Genomic DNA, 11,695 nt, shown 5'->3' with positions numbered 1-11,695 from the left:
AGAAGAACCTTAGAAACCACTGGAGATTCACTTTTCTTACATATGGGCCATGAAACAACTGTTTACTTGCCATAAAGTACACATTTATGAGAAAAGGCCTGACCTGAATCATTCCTGGGGCTCAAATTATGCTCTTAACATTAATGCTATTACTACACATGTATAACCTATATCAAATTGCTTGCCTTCTCAATGAGGAGGAAGAGCATTTGGAATTCAATTTTAAAAACTAATGTTGAAAACTGTTTTTACATGTAATTGGGGAAAAATAAAATACCAAATTAAAAAAAATTGCCATCTATTACAACTGTGAGTGAAAAAGCATCCCAAGTTAAAGCTAGGAAACAAAAATCTTACAATTTTGGTTGAAAATAAGACAAAAACTAGACCTTCTTGCAACTTAAGTATGTGCTGTCATTTACAAATTGAAGTGTTTGTGTTAAGACACAAGAAGGGGAAGCAAACAAGCTAATGATTAACAACTACATCTGAGTTGTTTGGGCGTTTTGTTAAAGGCTACACTAAAAATATTCACCCATAAAAGTGCAAAATAAAAAGGTTATTCTTAACTAAATTACAATCCTTACAATGGTGGCTAAAGGCAACATAATCAAAGTGGACCAAACCTGTGACCTGTCATCCAGCAATATACAGTAGTGTTCATGACAGAACTAGAATATTGTCACATATCTGATACCACTTGTCTGTAATAATTTTTAAGTGTATTTCAAAATATACATTGAAGTCACATTACTGTGTAAGGCAAATATTTAGTGGAAATAAATGTAAATTTTATGATGTTTCATCTATAAAAGTAAAGTTTTGCTTTACTACTATCAGAAAGCTAGACCAGTGAATGGCATTCTTTAACTAAAACACATTTTATAATTTTTTTTTAAAAAAAGAAACATATGTTCTCTGAAGTTTTCACACTCTGAGATATTTTTTGTTCATTTAAAAATTGGTGTGACATTGAAGTAAATGCATCTTCCAGTTTAAGATAAATGTGAAATCAAATAATTAACTATACATATGTGTGTGTGTGTGTGTGTGAAGGGTCACAATACTTGCTCTGCATCTTTCAGGCAATTTTTGAGACTTTAACTACCATTTTTATAATACAACCATGAATAAAAACAGAAATTCATTACAAAATACAAATGTATTGGTCACAAGTAGGTAGAAAAAAGTAAGCTGTAATATATATTCTCCACATAAGCTCACAGTATCCATACTGAAGTATCCATACTGAATCTAAAATTAAAATAAGGTCACTAATATAATAACTGAAGATAAGACTTCAGCACTATGAAACAGAAGATATGGGATTAAGAGGGGAGCCCATTTGAGTAAGTACTTTATCCAGCCATTGTAGAGGGCCATGAAGATGAATTTCAATCCAGCATGGAGTACTGGTAACATCTTGCCGGTGATATTCAGCTCCCCAGCCCTATAAAGATTAAGAGATTATTATATTAAATTCCTCCCCACACCGTTACAACATAGTATGTTTTTGCTGAGATATAATTTTAACTTTCTGATATACAAAATGTACTTTAAAAAAACACTCCTATAGAAGAGTGTTGAAAATTATTAGTTACGAATCTAAACAAGTGGCAGTTATAATAAATAAATCAATGTGCTGTTCATACACATAATTGATTTTGGAGGGCAAGACTTGTAATTTCATTGATGTAGAGTACTCATAATGAGTAAATTCTCTTCACTAATGCAGATCAGCAATGCTTTGCAACTTAAAATCTTAAGAGAGTTAAAAGGTGTTATTAAAATAAAGACTAGAATTTAAGCATTCAGTAAATTACTCCGGGTAGAATTATGACTCACTAAAAGATGATCACTGCCTTTTAAGGGTGGATGAAGCTATTTACTTAATTTAAATTCAGAAAGAATTTTGTTTTCTTCCTAACTTCCCCTAACCTACCCTGTCTGGATCTATCCACTTGATGATATAGGTAAATTGGAGGTGAGAGCGTAAAGAAAATTAACAGGCATATTAAAATCATTTTTCTAGTTATCCTGTCTTCCTATAAAAGAGTAAAACATCCTTAACTAATATGCTATTATTAATAGAATAATACCAGCCATATGCATAATGAAGGAACAATGGTCCAATCAGTCTTCAGAAAAGGGAAGACCAAAGAAGCATGAAAGTATCTGGTAATTCTTCTCTGACTTTGTCCTCATTGTAACATAACAGCAGCATTAAAGTATTTATGTGACCATATGAAACGAAACCACTCTTCTCAGTTTTACTCATGAAATAATGCTAATTTTGAAAAGATTACATACTCATCTGAAAGCTCTCAGAACTGTGTCACTCTTAGAAAGCAGCTCTCAGCTACACAAAACAATTCTTAAGACAAAAGCCCACTTAAATGATATATTAATATTAAAATTACTGACAGCAAGATGGTCATTTTCCCATAGAGCTTCCAACTATACCTGGCCTCCTCAGTAGTTAAACCTAGAATTTTCTCTTTTATTTTATTTATTTTTTAGAATAGGAATTGTTTTATTCTTTGAATTTGTATCCTCAGCACCTAGAATAGGGGATGCATAACACATAGTCAATGCTCAATAACTACCTGCTGAAGCTCAGTTCAAATCCCACCTTCTTAAGCTTTTCCCTGTCCCTGTCCGTATCCCTCCCCTCGGAGATTATCTTCTCCTACTCTATATATCTTTTCTTTCTTTTTTTATTAATCTTTTTTTAATTAATTTATTTTGAATTATCAACAATCACTTCTATAAGCTTTTGAGTTTTAAATTTTTCTCCCCCTCCCTCCCCTAGATGGCGTGCAATCTGATATAGGCTATACATATGCATTCCTATTAAACATATTTTAACATTATTCTGCTGACATTTTAGAGACATTAAGTCATGTAAAAAGTAATACTTATTATCTCAACTGCATTCGTAGAATAATCGAATTTATAATTTTTTTCCCATTAGAACTTAAAGAAATCTGAATATTGAGGGCTGTAGCACCACATGGTGAATCAAATCAGGTCAAAACAGAATCTACTCACCTTTACAAAGCTCATTCGAATTGTACACATTTTGGTGAGTTCATAGACTGCCTCAAATCCATGGTTGACAGACTGAGCCAAAAGCTGAGCAAACTCTTGATTGTTAAAAATCTTTAGGCTGCAGCCACTAGGAATCTTACAAACAGTGGTAGGATGAAAGCCATGATGAAAGTTGCAGTTTCTACTTTGTACAAATATGCTGCTGTCACTCAGGCACTCGGCATAGACTTCCCCTCCAACATAATAAAGGTGAACCCCTTGCAAAGAAATTCATTAAAAATAAATATTTAAATAAATGTCAATTACTAAGATCACAAACATAATTTAATTTTTCTTTATGCAAGGTTTACATAACAGGTGCTCCAGCAACCACTAGATGGCAATCTTGTACCATTTATATACCAGGATGCAATCTCTTGTCATATTCAAATGACAACCAAGTCAAATTTGTATCCATTCTGGTATTTTTGTTTCTGGTATTTCTTTCTTTTCACCCTCAATAATCTTTTTAGAAAGATGGAGCAGAAGGCCTTTAGATGAGTCCTTAATGTTAAGTGCTATATAAAGTACTTTAAAAACGGAATTTAGCAAAGCACTTCCCAATTATTTTTGTCTAATGGAAAAAATGTTATCTCAGTTCAATAATTTTAGGATACACTTATATAATTTATTGAACAGATGTCCTAATTTGTTTTGGGGTAGATGTATATCAAAATTACTTCATTCCCCAAAGGTACATGAATTGAACATGGATGGGGCAAGGCTGGCACAACATTTAAGAAACTGCATACAATCCATGTGGAAAAATCTATTCAAGCTAATCCCAAGTTTCATTCCATAAGCACATGGGTACATTACCCTTATTAGGCAGGAGAAGAAAATGATGCATGGAATTTTTCCTAATGTCTGAGTGACTAAGTAGTAGAGATGGAAATAAAAGTCCTTTCATTATGAAACTGATTTTTCTCCCACAATTGTTCTAACAGAGTAATGAATTTGTTCTATAATATATTACTGGGTCCATCATCATATCTAATATTTGAAACAAGACAGACAACAGGCACTTTAAAACCAGCTACCTCAACCAAAAACACTCAGAAGTTCTGAATATAAATAAAAACTTACTGGGTAAGATAAGAGTGCAGGTCTCAAGTCAGGAAGACCAGGATTCAAATTCTACCTGATACAGTAAGTCAAAAAAAAAAAAAAAAAAAAAAAAAAGCTTTGTGACCATAGTCACTTAAGTACCCTAGTCCTCAGTTTCTTCCTTTAAAAAATGAATGGATTAGAGTCTATGACTTCTAAAGCACTTCTAGCTACAAATCTATCACCTATGAACTATTAAGGAGGCAGTTTGGATTTCACATTGAATGACCTGGGTTCAAATCCTGGCTCTGTTACAGGACTCTGGGAAAGTTATTTCTATTCTCTGGACCTCAGTTTCTTTCACTGTAAAAAAATAAAGAGTTTGAAGTAGATCACAAAAATCATAAGTCATATTACCTTTTCCAATATGCCGCCTGGTGTTTTCAATTGTTGAGTTACGATTAACATTTGACAATAGACCTAAGCAGAATCTACTTTTGTTGTTGGAAGGATCTGTAAATCCATCAACTAAAACACTTGTTGAAGATGCATGAAAAGCTTCTCCAACTCGATTATTTAATTCATAATAGACAATTGAACACCAGTGCTTGGGCTCTTCATAAGCAACAGGTTGGACATCTGTAAATGAATCACAGGTAAGGAAATAATCAATATCTCATAATAAAAATTCTTCTGTCGTTTTTACTGTGGTTTCAATATATAAAAATGAAACTTTTTTTAAACTTTACTTTTTATATCAGTTCCAAATCTCCAAATTGTCTTTTTGCCTTAACCCCCTTGAGAAGGCAAGAAATATGATATACATTAGATGAAAAAAGGAAAATAAAGAGAAAAAATTATGCTTTAATCTGAGTCCATCAATTCTCTCTCTGGAGAAGGACAGCATTTTTCATCATGAATTCTTTGAAACAGTTTGGATTATTGAATTGATCAGAGTTGTTCAGTCTTTCATAGTTGATTATCTTTACAATATGGCTGTAATTGTGTGAATTAAATCTCCCCAGGTTTTTCTAAAATCATCCCCTTCATCACTCCTTACAGTACAATGTATTCCATCACTTTAATATTCTATAACTTGTTCAACTAATATCCAATTGATGGGCATGCCCTCAATTTCCAATTCTTTGCCACCACAAGAGCTGCTAAAATATTTTTGTACATATATGCATTCTTTTCCTTTTATCCTTTTGGGGTACAGGTCTATTAAGTATTGCTGGGTCAAAGGGAGTTTAATAGCCCTTTGGGCATGGTTCCAAATTGCTCTCCAAAATGGATGGAGCAGTTCACAACTTCACTAACAGTACATTAATGTCCCTATTTTCTCACATTCCCACTATCATTTGTCATTTTCCCTTCCTGTCATCTTAGCCAATCTGATGGGTATGAGGTGGTACCTCACTTATTTTCACCTGCATTTCTCTAATTATTAGTGATTTAGAGCATTTTTATCAAGTTAGTGATAGCATAGATTTCTTCCTCTGAAAACTGTGTTCATATCCTTTAACCATTTATCAATTGAAGCTGAAACCTTTATTAGAGAAACTTGTTATAAAAATATATTCCCCAGTTTCCTGCCTTTTTCTTTCTTTCTTTCTAATTTTGGCTGCATTGGTTTTGTTTATAGAATATAATCAAAATTATTCAATTTACTACTTGTAAACCTATGGTTCATGTGGTCATGAACTTTTCCCCTCTCCACAAATCTGACAGGTAATTATTTCCTGGCTCATCTAGTTTGCTTATGATATAAACATTTTCTATTTAAATCATGTACCCATTTTAAGCTTTTCTTGGTATATGGTACAAAATGTTGGTCTATGCCTGGTTTCTGTCAGACTACTTTTCCATTTTTCCCAATAGTTTTTGTGAAATAGTGAGTTTTTGTCCCAGTAGCTGGGATCTTTGCATTTATCGATCACTAGGTCACTGTGGTCATTCTAATCTGTTCCATTCTATTTCTTATCTGGTACCAAACTAAGACAATTACAGCTTTATATTATAGTCTCAGATCTGGTACTGGTAGGCCACCTTCCTTCACATTTTTGTTTCGCTGAATCCCTTGACATTCTTGACTTTTTGTTCTTCCAGATGTACTTTCTATTATTTTTTTCTAGTTCTATATTCTTTGGTAGTTTGAATGTTATGACATTGAATAAATTTAGGTAGTACTGTCATTATAATGACTCAGTCTACCCATGAGCAATTAATATTTCTCTGATTAACTTAGATCTGTCTTTATTTGAGTGAAAAGTGTTTTGTAATTGTGTTCATATAGTTCCTGTGTTTGTCTTGACAAGTAGACTCCCAAACATTTTATACTATATGCAGTTATTTTAAATGGAACCTTCTTTCTATCTCTTCCTCCTGCTGGGTTTTGTTGGTAATGTACATTATCATATCGTTTGCAAAAAAGTGCTAACTGTGTTTCCTCATTGCCTAGGCTTATTCTTTCATATTTTTTTTTTGTCTTAATGCTACAGATAGCATTTTTAGCTAGTACAATACTGAATAATAATGTTGACAATAGACAGCTTTATTTCACCCTTGATCTTACTGAAAAGGTTTCTAGTTTATCCCCATTACAAATAATACTTGCTCTTGATTTTAGATAAATATTTTAAGAAAAGCTCCATTTAATTCTATGCTTTCTAGTGTTGTTTTTTTTTATAGGAACGAGTATTATATTTTACAAAAAAATTTTCTGCATCTATTGTATTAGTCATATATAATTTTTGTTGTTTTTGTTATTGATGTGGTCAATTATGCTTATAGTTTTTCTAATACTGAATCATCCCTGTGCCTTCTCAGTATAAATCCAACCTGGTCTTAGTATATGATCTTTGTGACATACTGCTGTAATCCCCTTGCTAGCATTTTATTTAAATGTTTTTGCATCAACATTCATTATGGAAACTGGTCTATAGTTTTCTTTCTCTGCTTTTGCCTTCCCTAGTTTAGGTTATCAAAACCATATCTGTGTCATAGAAGAAATTTGGCAGGACTCTTTTACCTATTTTTTTCAAAGAGTTTAATAGCATTGGAATTAATTGTTCTTTAACTGTTTGGTAGAATTTACTTGTAAATACATCTGGTTCTGAATTTTTTTTTTTCCTTAAAGCTCATCTATAGGTCTGGTTCAATTTCTTTTTCTAAGATAGAGCTATTTAAGTATACTATTTCCTCTTCTGTTAATCTGGGCAATTTATATTTTTGTCAATAATGCTCCATTTCAAAAAAGGAAACTTTCAAACATTTTTTCTAATCTAAAAATGTTGGAAATTAGCAAAAGGAGAGTAAAGTACAAAACTTTGGATGGAGTGCATGCTAAAGCCCTATGATTATATATCTAAAACATAAGGAAGAAGCCTCTCACACTTCTTGAATACCAAGCAAATATTAAATATAAACAAGAGAAGCAAATATAGGAAATACACATAGTACAAATAATTTATTTCTGAATATCTAGCCATAAATAATAACAAATGTAATAAAATATAAATTATAAAAATATAATATACAAATAACACATAAAATATAATTATAATAAATATATAATAACTTGGCAGAAGCACCAAGTACAAATTCTATGTTGAGCATCAAACCGAAAATGTGGATATTTTGTGAAAATGTCTGCCACTTCCATTATGCCTATTGACTAAATGTAATATTTTTCCCTCCATTATTTCATATTTGAAAGTTTTATTCAAGCTACAACTTTCCAGGCCTGAGTAAAAATTTTTTGTCTTGATGCCAATTTTATGCATACAAATAAAAGCGTAAAAGAGACAACTAAAAGGTGACCACCTGACTAAAACAGGAACAAGCAACTAAGAGCATGATGGTCAAAGGGCAGAGCAGCTCTAAAGCCAAAGGTGGTAAAATAACTTTCTGACATTAAAGTCAGATTCTTCTCTTTGCTCAGCTGGTTATTTTTCAGGGCCCATCATTTCTCCCACCTAGTAGATAACTCAGATGGCTAGTCATAGCCAATCTCATTGGACAAGGACAGTAAGCACTGAGACACATGGTATGTCACCAGAGATAGTCCATGTGAGCAAATAAACCAGGGAGAGCTCTAAGTGGGTCCCAGAGTGTGAAATCCAGTCAAGTCCCTGTTACCCCAGCAGAAACTGAGCAAAGAAGGAATACAGTAAGAACTCCTATGCAATTGAAAGGAGAGGGTAGACACAGGAAATATTATAACCTCAGGTATAAAGAGAGCTGCATCCTAAAGCCACCAAAGTACAGGCAGGAGCTTTAAGAAGGTATTATTGGCACTCACTGCTTGTTTGATGTGTTCTTGTTATGGATTCAAATCTAAAGTGTATTGAATTACACATACACACACACACACACACATAAAAAAGAACATTAAAGAATTATATGTTTATTTTTACCTCTGTTGGATATATTTGGCATAATTTGAGGAATCATATTATTACTTGTATCCATAGACTGAGAATTATCTTGACCCATCTGGTCATCAGGAGGCATATAAGCAGGAGGGGGAGTATCAGCTATAAGCAAAGAAAATAAAATTAATGAAGCATTCACATAGGACAGCTAAAGTTTTGGGCTTTCTCTAAGTTATCAAGAAAGCATATAAAAATAACTTCATAAAAAATACTCAGTTTATTTTTACAGGGAAATTTTACCAAATGTATAATTTTTAAACAGAAATATCAGGAATTAAAGTCAATATAAAATCATAAATAAATCTGTATATGGATTCCTAGCAAAAAGGGAGCATTTCATGGTGCAAAAATGGGCATGATATAAGACAAAAATGGTAGAAACTTAACAGAAACTGAAGAGATTAAGAAGAGATATCAAGAATACATGAAAGAAGCAAACAAGAAAGATCTTAACATCAACGAACCACGATGGTGTGGTTACTGATCTAGAGCCGGACACCTTGGAGAATGAAGTCGAGCAGGCCTTAGGAAGTACTGCTAACAATGAGGCTAGTGAAGGTGATGGAATTCCAGCTGAGCTATTTAAAATACTAAAAGATGATGTTGTTAAAGTGGTGCACTCAATATGAAAGCAAATTTGGAAAACTCAACAGTGGCCACTGGATTGGAAAAGATTAGTTTATATCTCAATCTTAAAAAAAGGGTAATGCCAAAGAATCTTCAAATTGCCAAACAATTGTGCTCATTTCACATGCCAGCAATATTATGCTTAAGATTCTGCAAGCTAGGCTTCAGCAATATGTGAATCTCCAAGAATTATCAGAAGAGCAGGCTGGTTTTCAGAGGGGCAGAGGAACTAGAGACCACATTGCCAACAACAGATGGATTATGAAGAAAGCAAGGAAGTTGCAGAAAAGCACCTATTTCAGCTTCATTGACTACAATAAAGCCTTTGACTATGTGGATCACAACAAAATATGTCAAGTCCTCAAAGATATGGGAGTACCAGATCATCGTACTTGTCTCCTGAGGAACCTGTATAAGGGTCAAGAAGCAACAGTTAGAACTGAACGTAGAACAACTGATTGGTTTAAGATTGGAAAAAGAGTACAAGGCTGCATACTGTCACCTTATTTATTTAATTTCTGTGCAGAGTACATCATGTGAAATCGAGGCTAGAATTAAGGTTGCCAGCAGAAATATCAATAATCTCAGATATGCAGATGATACCACGGCTGAAGGTGAAGAGGAATCAAGAAGACTCTTGAGGGTAAAAGAGAAGAGTGTAAAAGCTGGCTTGAAGCTCAACACTCAACAAAAAACTAAGATCTTGGCAACTGATCCCATCATGTCCTGGCAAACAGAGGGAGAAAAAATGGAAGCAGTGTCAGATTGTATATTCTTAGGCTCCAAGATCACTGTAGACAGTAACTGCAGCCATGAAATTAAAAGATGCTCCTTGGAAGGAAAGCTATGGCAAATCTGGACAGCATATTAAAAACCAGAGATGTCACCTTGCCAACAGAGGTCTATATAGTCAAAGATATGGTTTTTCCAGTAGCAAAATATAGCCATGAGAGCTGGACTAAAAGGAAAGATGAGCACCGCAGAACTGATCCTTTCGAGTTGGGATGCTGGAGAAAACTTTTTTTTCTTTTTGGTGAGGCAATTGGGGTTAAGTGACTTGCCCAGGGTCACACAGCCAGTGAATATCAAGTGTCTAAGGCCACATTTGAACTCAGGTCCTCCTGACTCCAGGGCCTGTGCCCTATCCACTGCGTCACCTTGCTGCCCCTGGAGAAGACTTTTGAGAGTCCCTTGAACAATAAGGAAATCAAATCAGTCAATATTTAAAGAAATTAATTCTTAAAGAAATTAATTCAGACTATTCACTGGAAGGTAAAATATTGAAGCTGAAGCTTAAATACTTTGGCCACATAATGAGAAGACAGGACTCACTGGGAAAGACTCTGATGTTGGGAAAGATTGAAGGCAAAAGAAAAAGGGGATGGTAGAGGATGAGATGGATAGATAGTGTCATGGAAACAACGAACATGAACCTGAACAGACTTCAATAGATACTGAAGGATAGAAAGGCCATGGGGTCATGAAGAGTTAGACATAGCTGAATGACGGAACAACAACAATCTTTGCCGTAGACAAGATCATGGGCAAAGGATTCTTTTATTTTGCAAGTTTTTCTCCTAATTATTTGTTCATAATACTTAGAACTACAGTCTTTTGCAAGTTAATTTGAAGAACAGTGTTTACCTCACTGTGAATATACTTCTGCACAGACTGAAATGCTAAAAATGACTATCAAAAGCATTTAGTAGCCTAAAACTTACATTATTCAAATTTGCCCATAAAACTGTGCTACCAGCACAATTCCCTTAGGAGTTCAAATGTTTCACTGTAAGAAAGCCGAAGAAATACTAAGAAAGTTCAGTCACAGTTCACTTCTTACCTCTAGTAATAACTGAATTGTTGTCAATATGTAAAAGATCTCAGTTTTAAAGTTTGTCAGTTTAAAGAAAATCAGCATAATGAACCTACTTAATACCAATGGCATCTTAAACCAAAAGTTTGTCCATGTGATGAAGAAACTGTATAAAATGTTTTCATATAGCATAATCCATTTAGGAATTTAACAAAAATTTTATGTTTATATGCAAAAAATTATATTTTTAACTTGTACATGTTAAATATTCCTAAGACATATCCCTCACAACCACAAAAGTCACAGATAATTTGAGGGACAGGAGAAGAATTACTTCAGGGCTCAACTACTGATTAGACTTGTGCCAAGAAACCATTATCCTTTACACTCAATTTCACTGACAGGATCCCTACCTTCACTTTATCGATACTTTTGTTATTATTCAGTCCTTTCATTCATGTCTGACTCTTCACAACCCCATCTGGGGTTTTCTTGGCAAAGATACTGGAGTGGTTTTCCATCTCCTTCTCTGGCTCATTTTCCAGATGAGGAAACCAAGGCAAACAGGGGCTAAGTGACTTGCCCAGGGTCACACAGCTAGTAAATGTCTGAGACCAGGTTTGAGCTCAGGAAGATGAGTCTTCCCCAGGCCCAACACTATATTCACTGCACCACCTAGCTT

General features: G+C 33.9%; 1 protein-coding gene across 2 annotated transcripts in view; it reads right to left on the bottom strand.

The window, feature by feature from the left end:
• Window positions 1-220: 220 nt before the first annotated feature.
• The window catches only part of SMAD5 (SMAD family member 5), a 34,872-nt gene continuing 23,397 nt past the window's right edge, over window positions 221-11,695 (bottom strand). For both annotated transcript variants that reach the window (XM_027849225.1, XM_027849226.1), the window contains 4 exons: window positions 8,556-8,675; window positions 4,555-4,776; window positions 3,052-3,308; window positions 221-1,450 (listed from right to left, as the gene is read on the bottom strand). In XM_027849225.1, coding sequence (XP_027705026.1) covers window positions 1,307-1,450; window positions 3,052-3,308; window positions 4,555-4,776; window positions 8,556-8,675 — 743 coding nt within the window. In that variant the 3' untranslated portion in view covers window positions 221-1,306. The remainder of the gene's footprint in view (window positions 1,451-3,051; window positions 3,309-4,554; window positions 4,777-8,555; window positions 8,676-11,695) is intronic.

Source organism: Vombatus ursinus, unplaced genomic scaffold (assembly GCF_900497805.2).
Source record: "Vombatus ursinus unplaced genomic scaffold, bare-nosed wombat genome assembly UNPS02007284.1, whole genome shotgun sequence".
NCBI lineage: Eukaryota > Metazoa > Chordata > Mammalia > Diprotodontia > Vombatidae > Vombatus > Vombatus ursinus.
The sequence above is the reverse complement of the archived record's forward strand: the minus strand, read 5'-3'. Positions and strand labels throughout refer to the sequence as shown.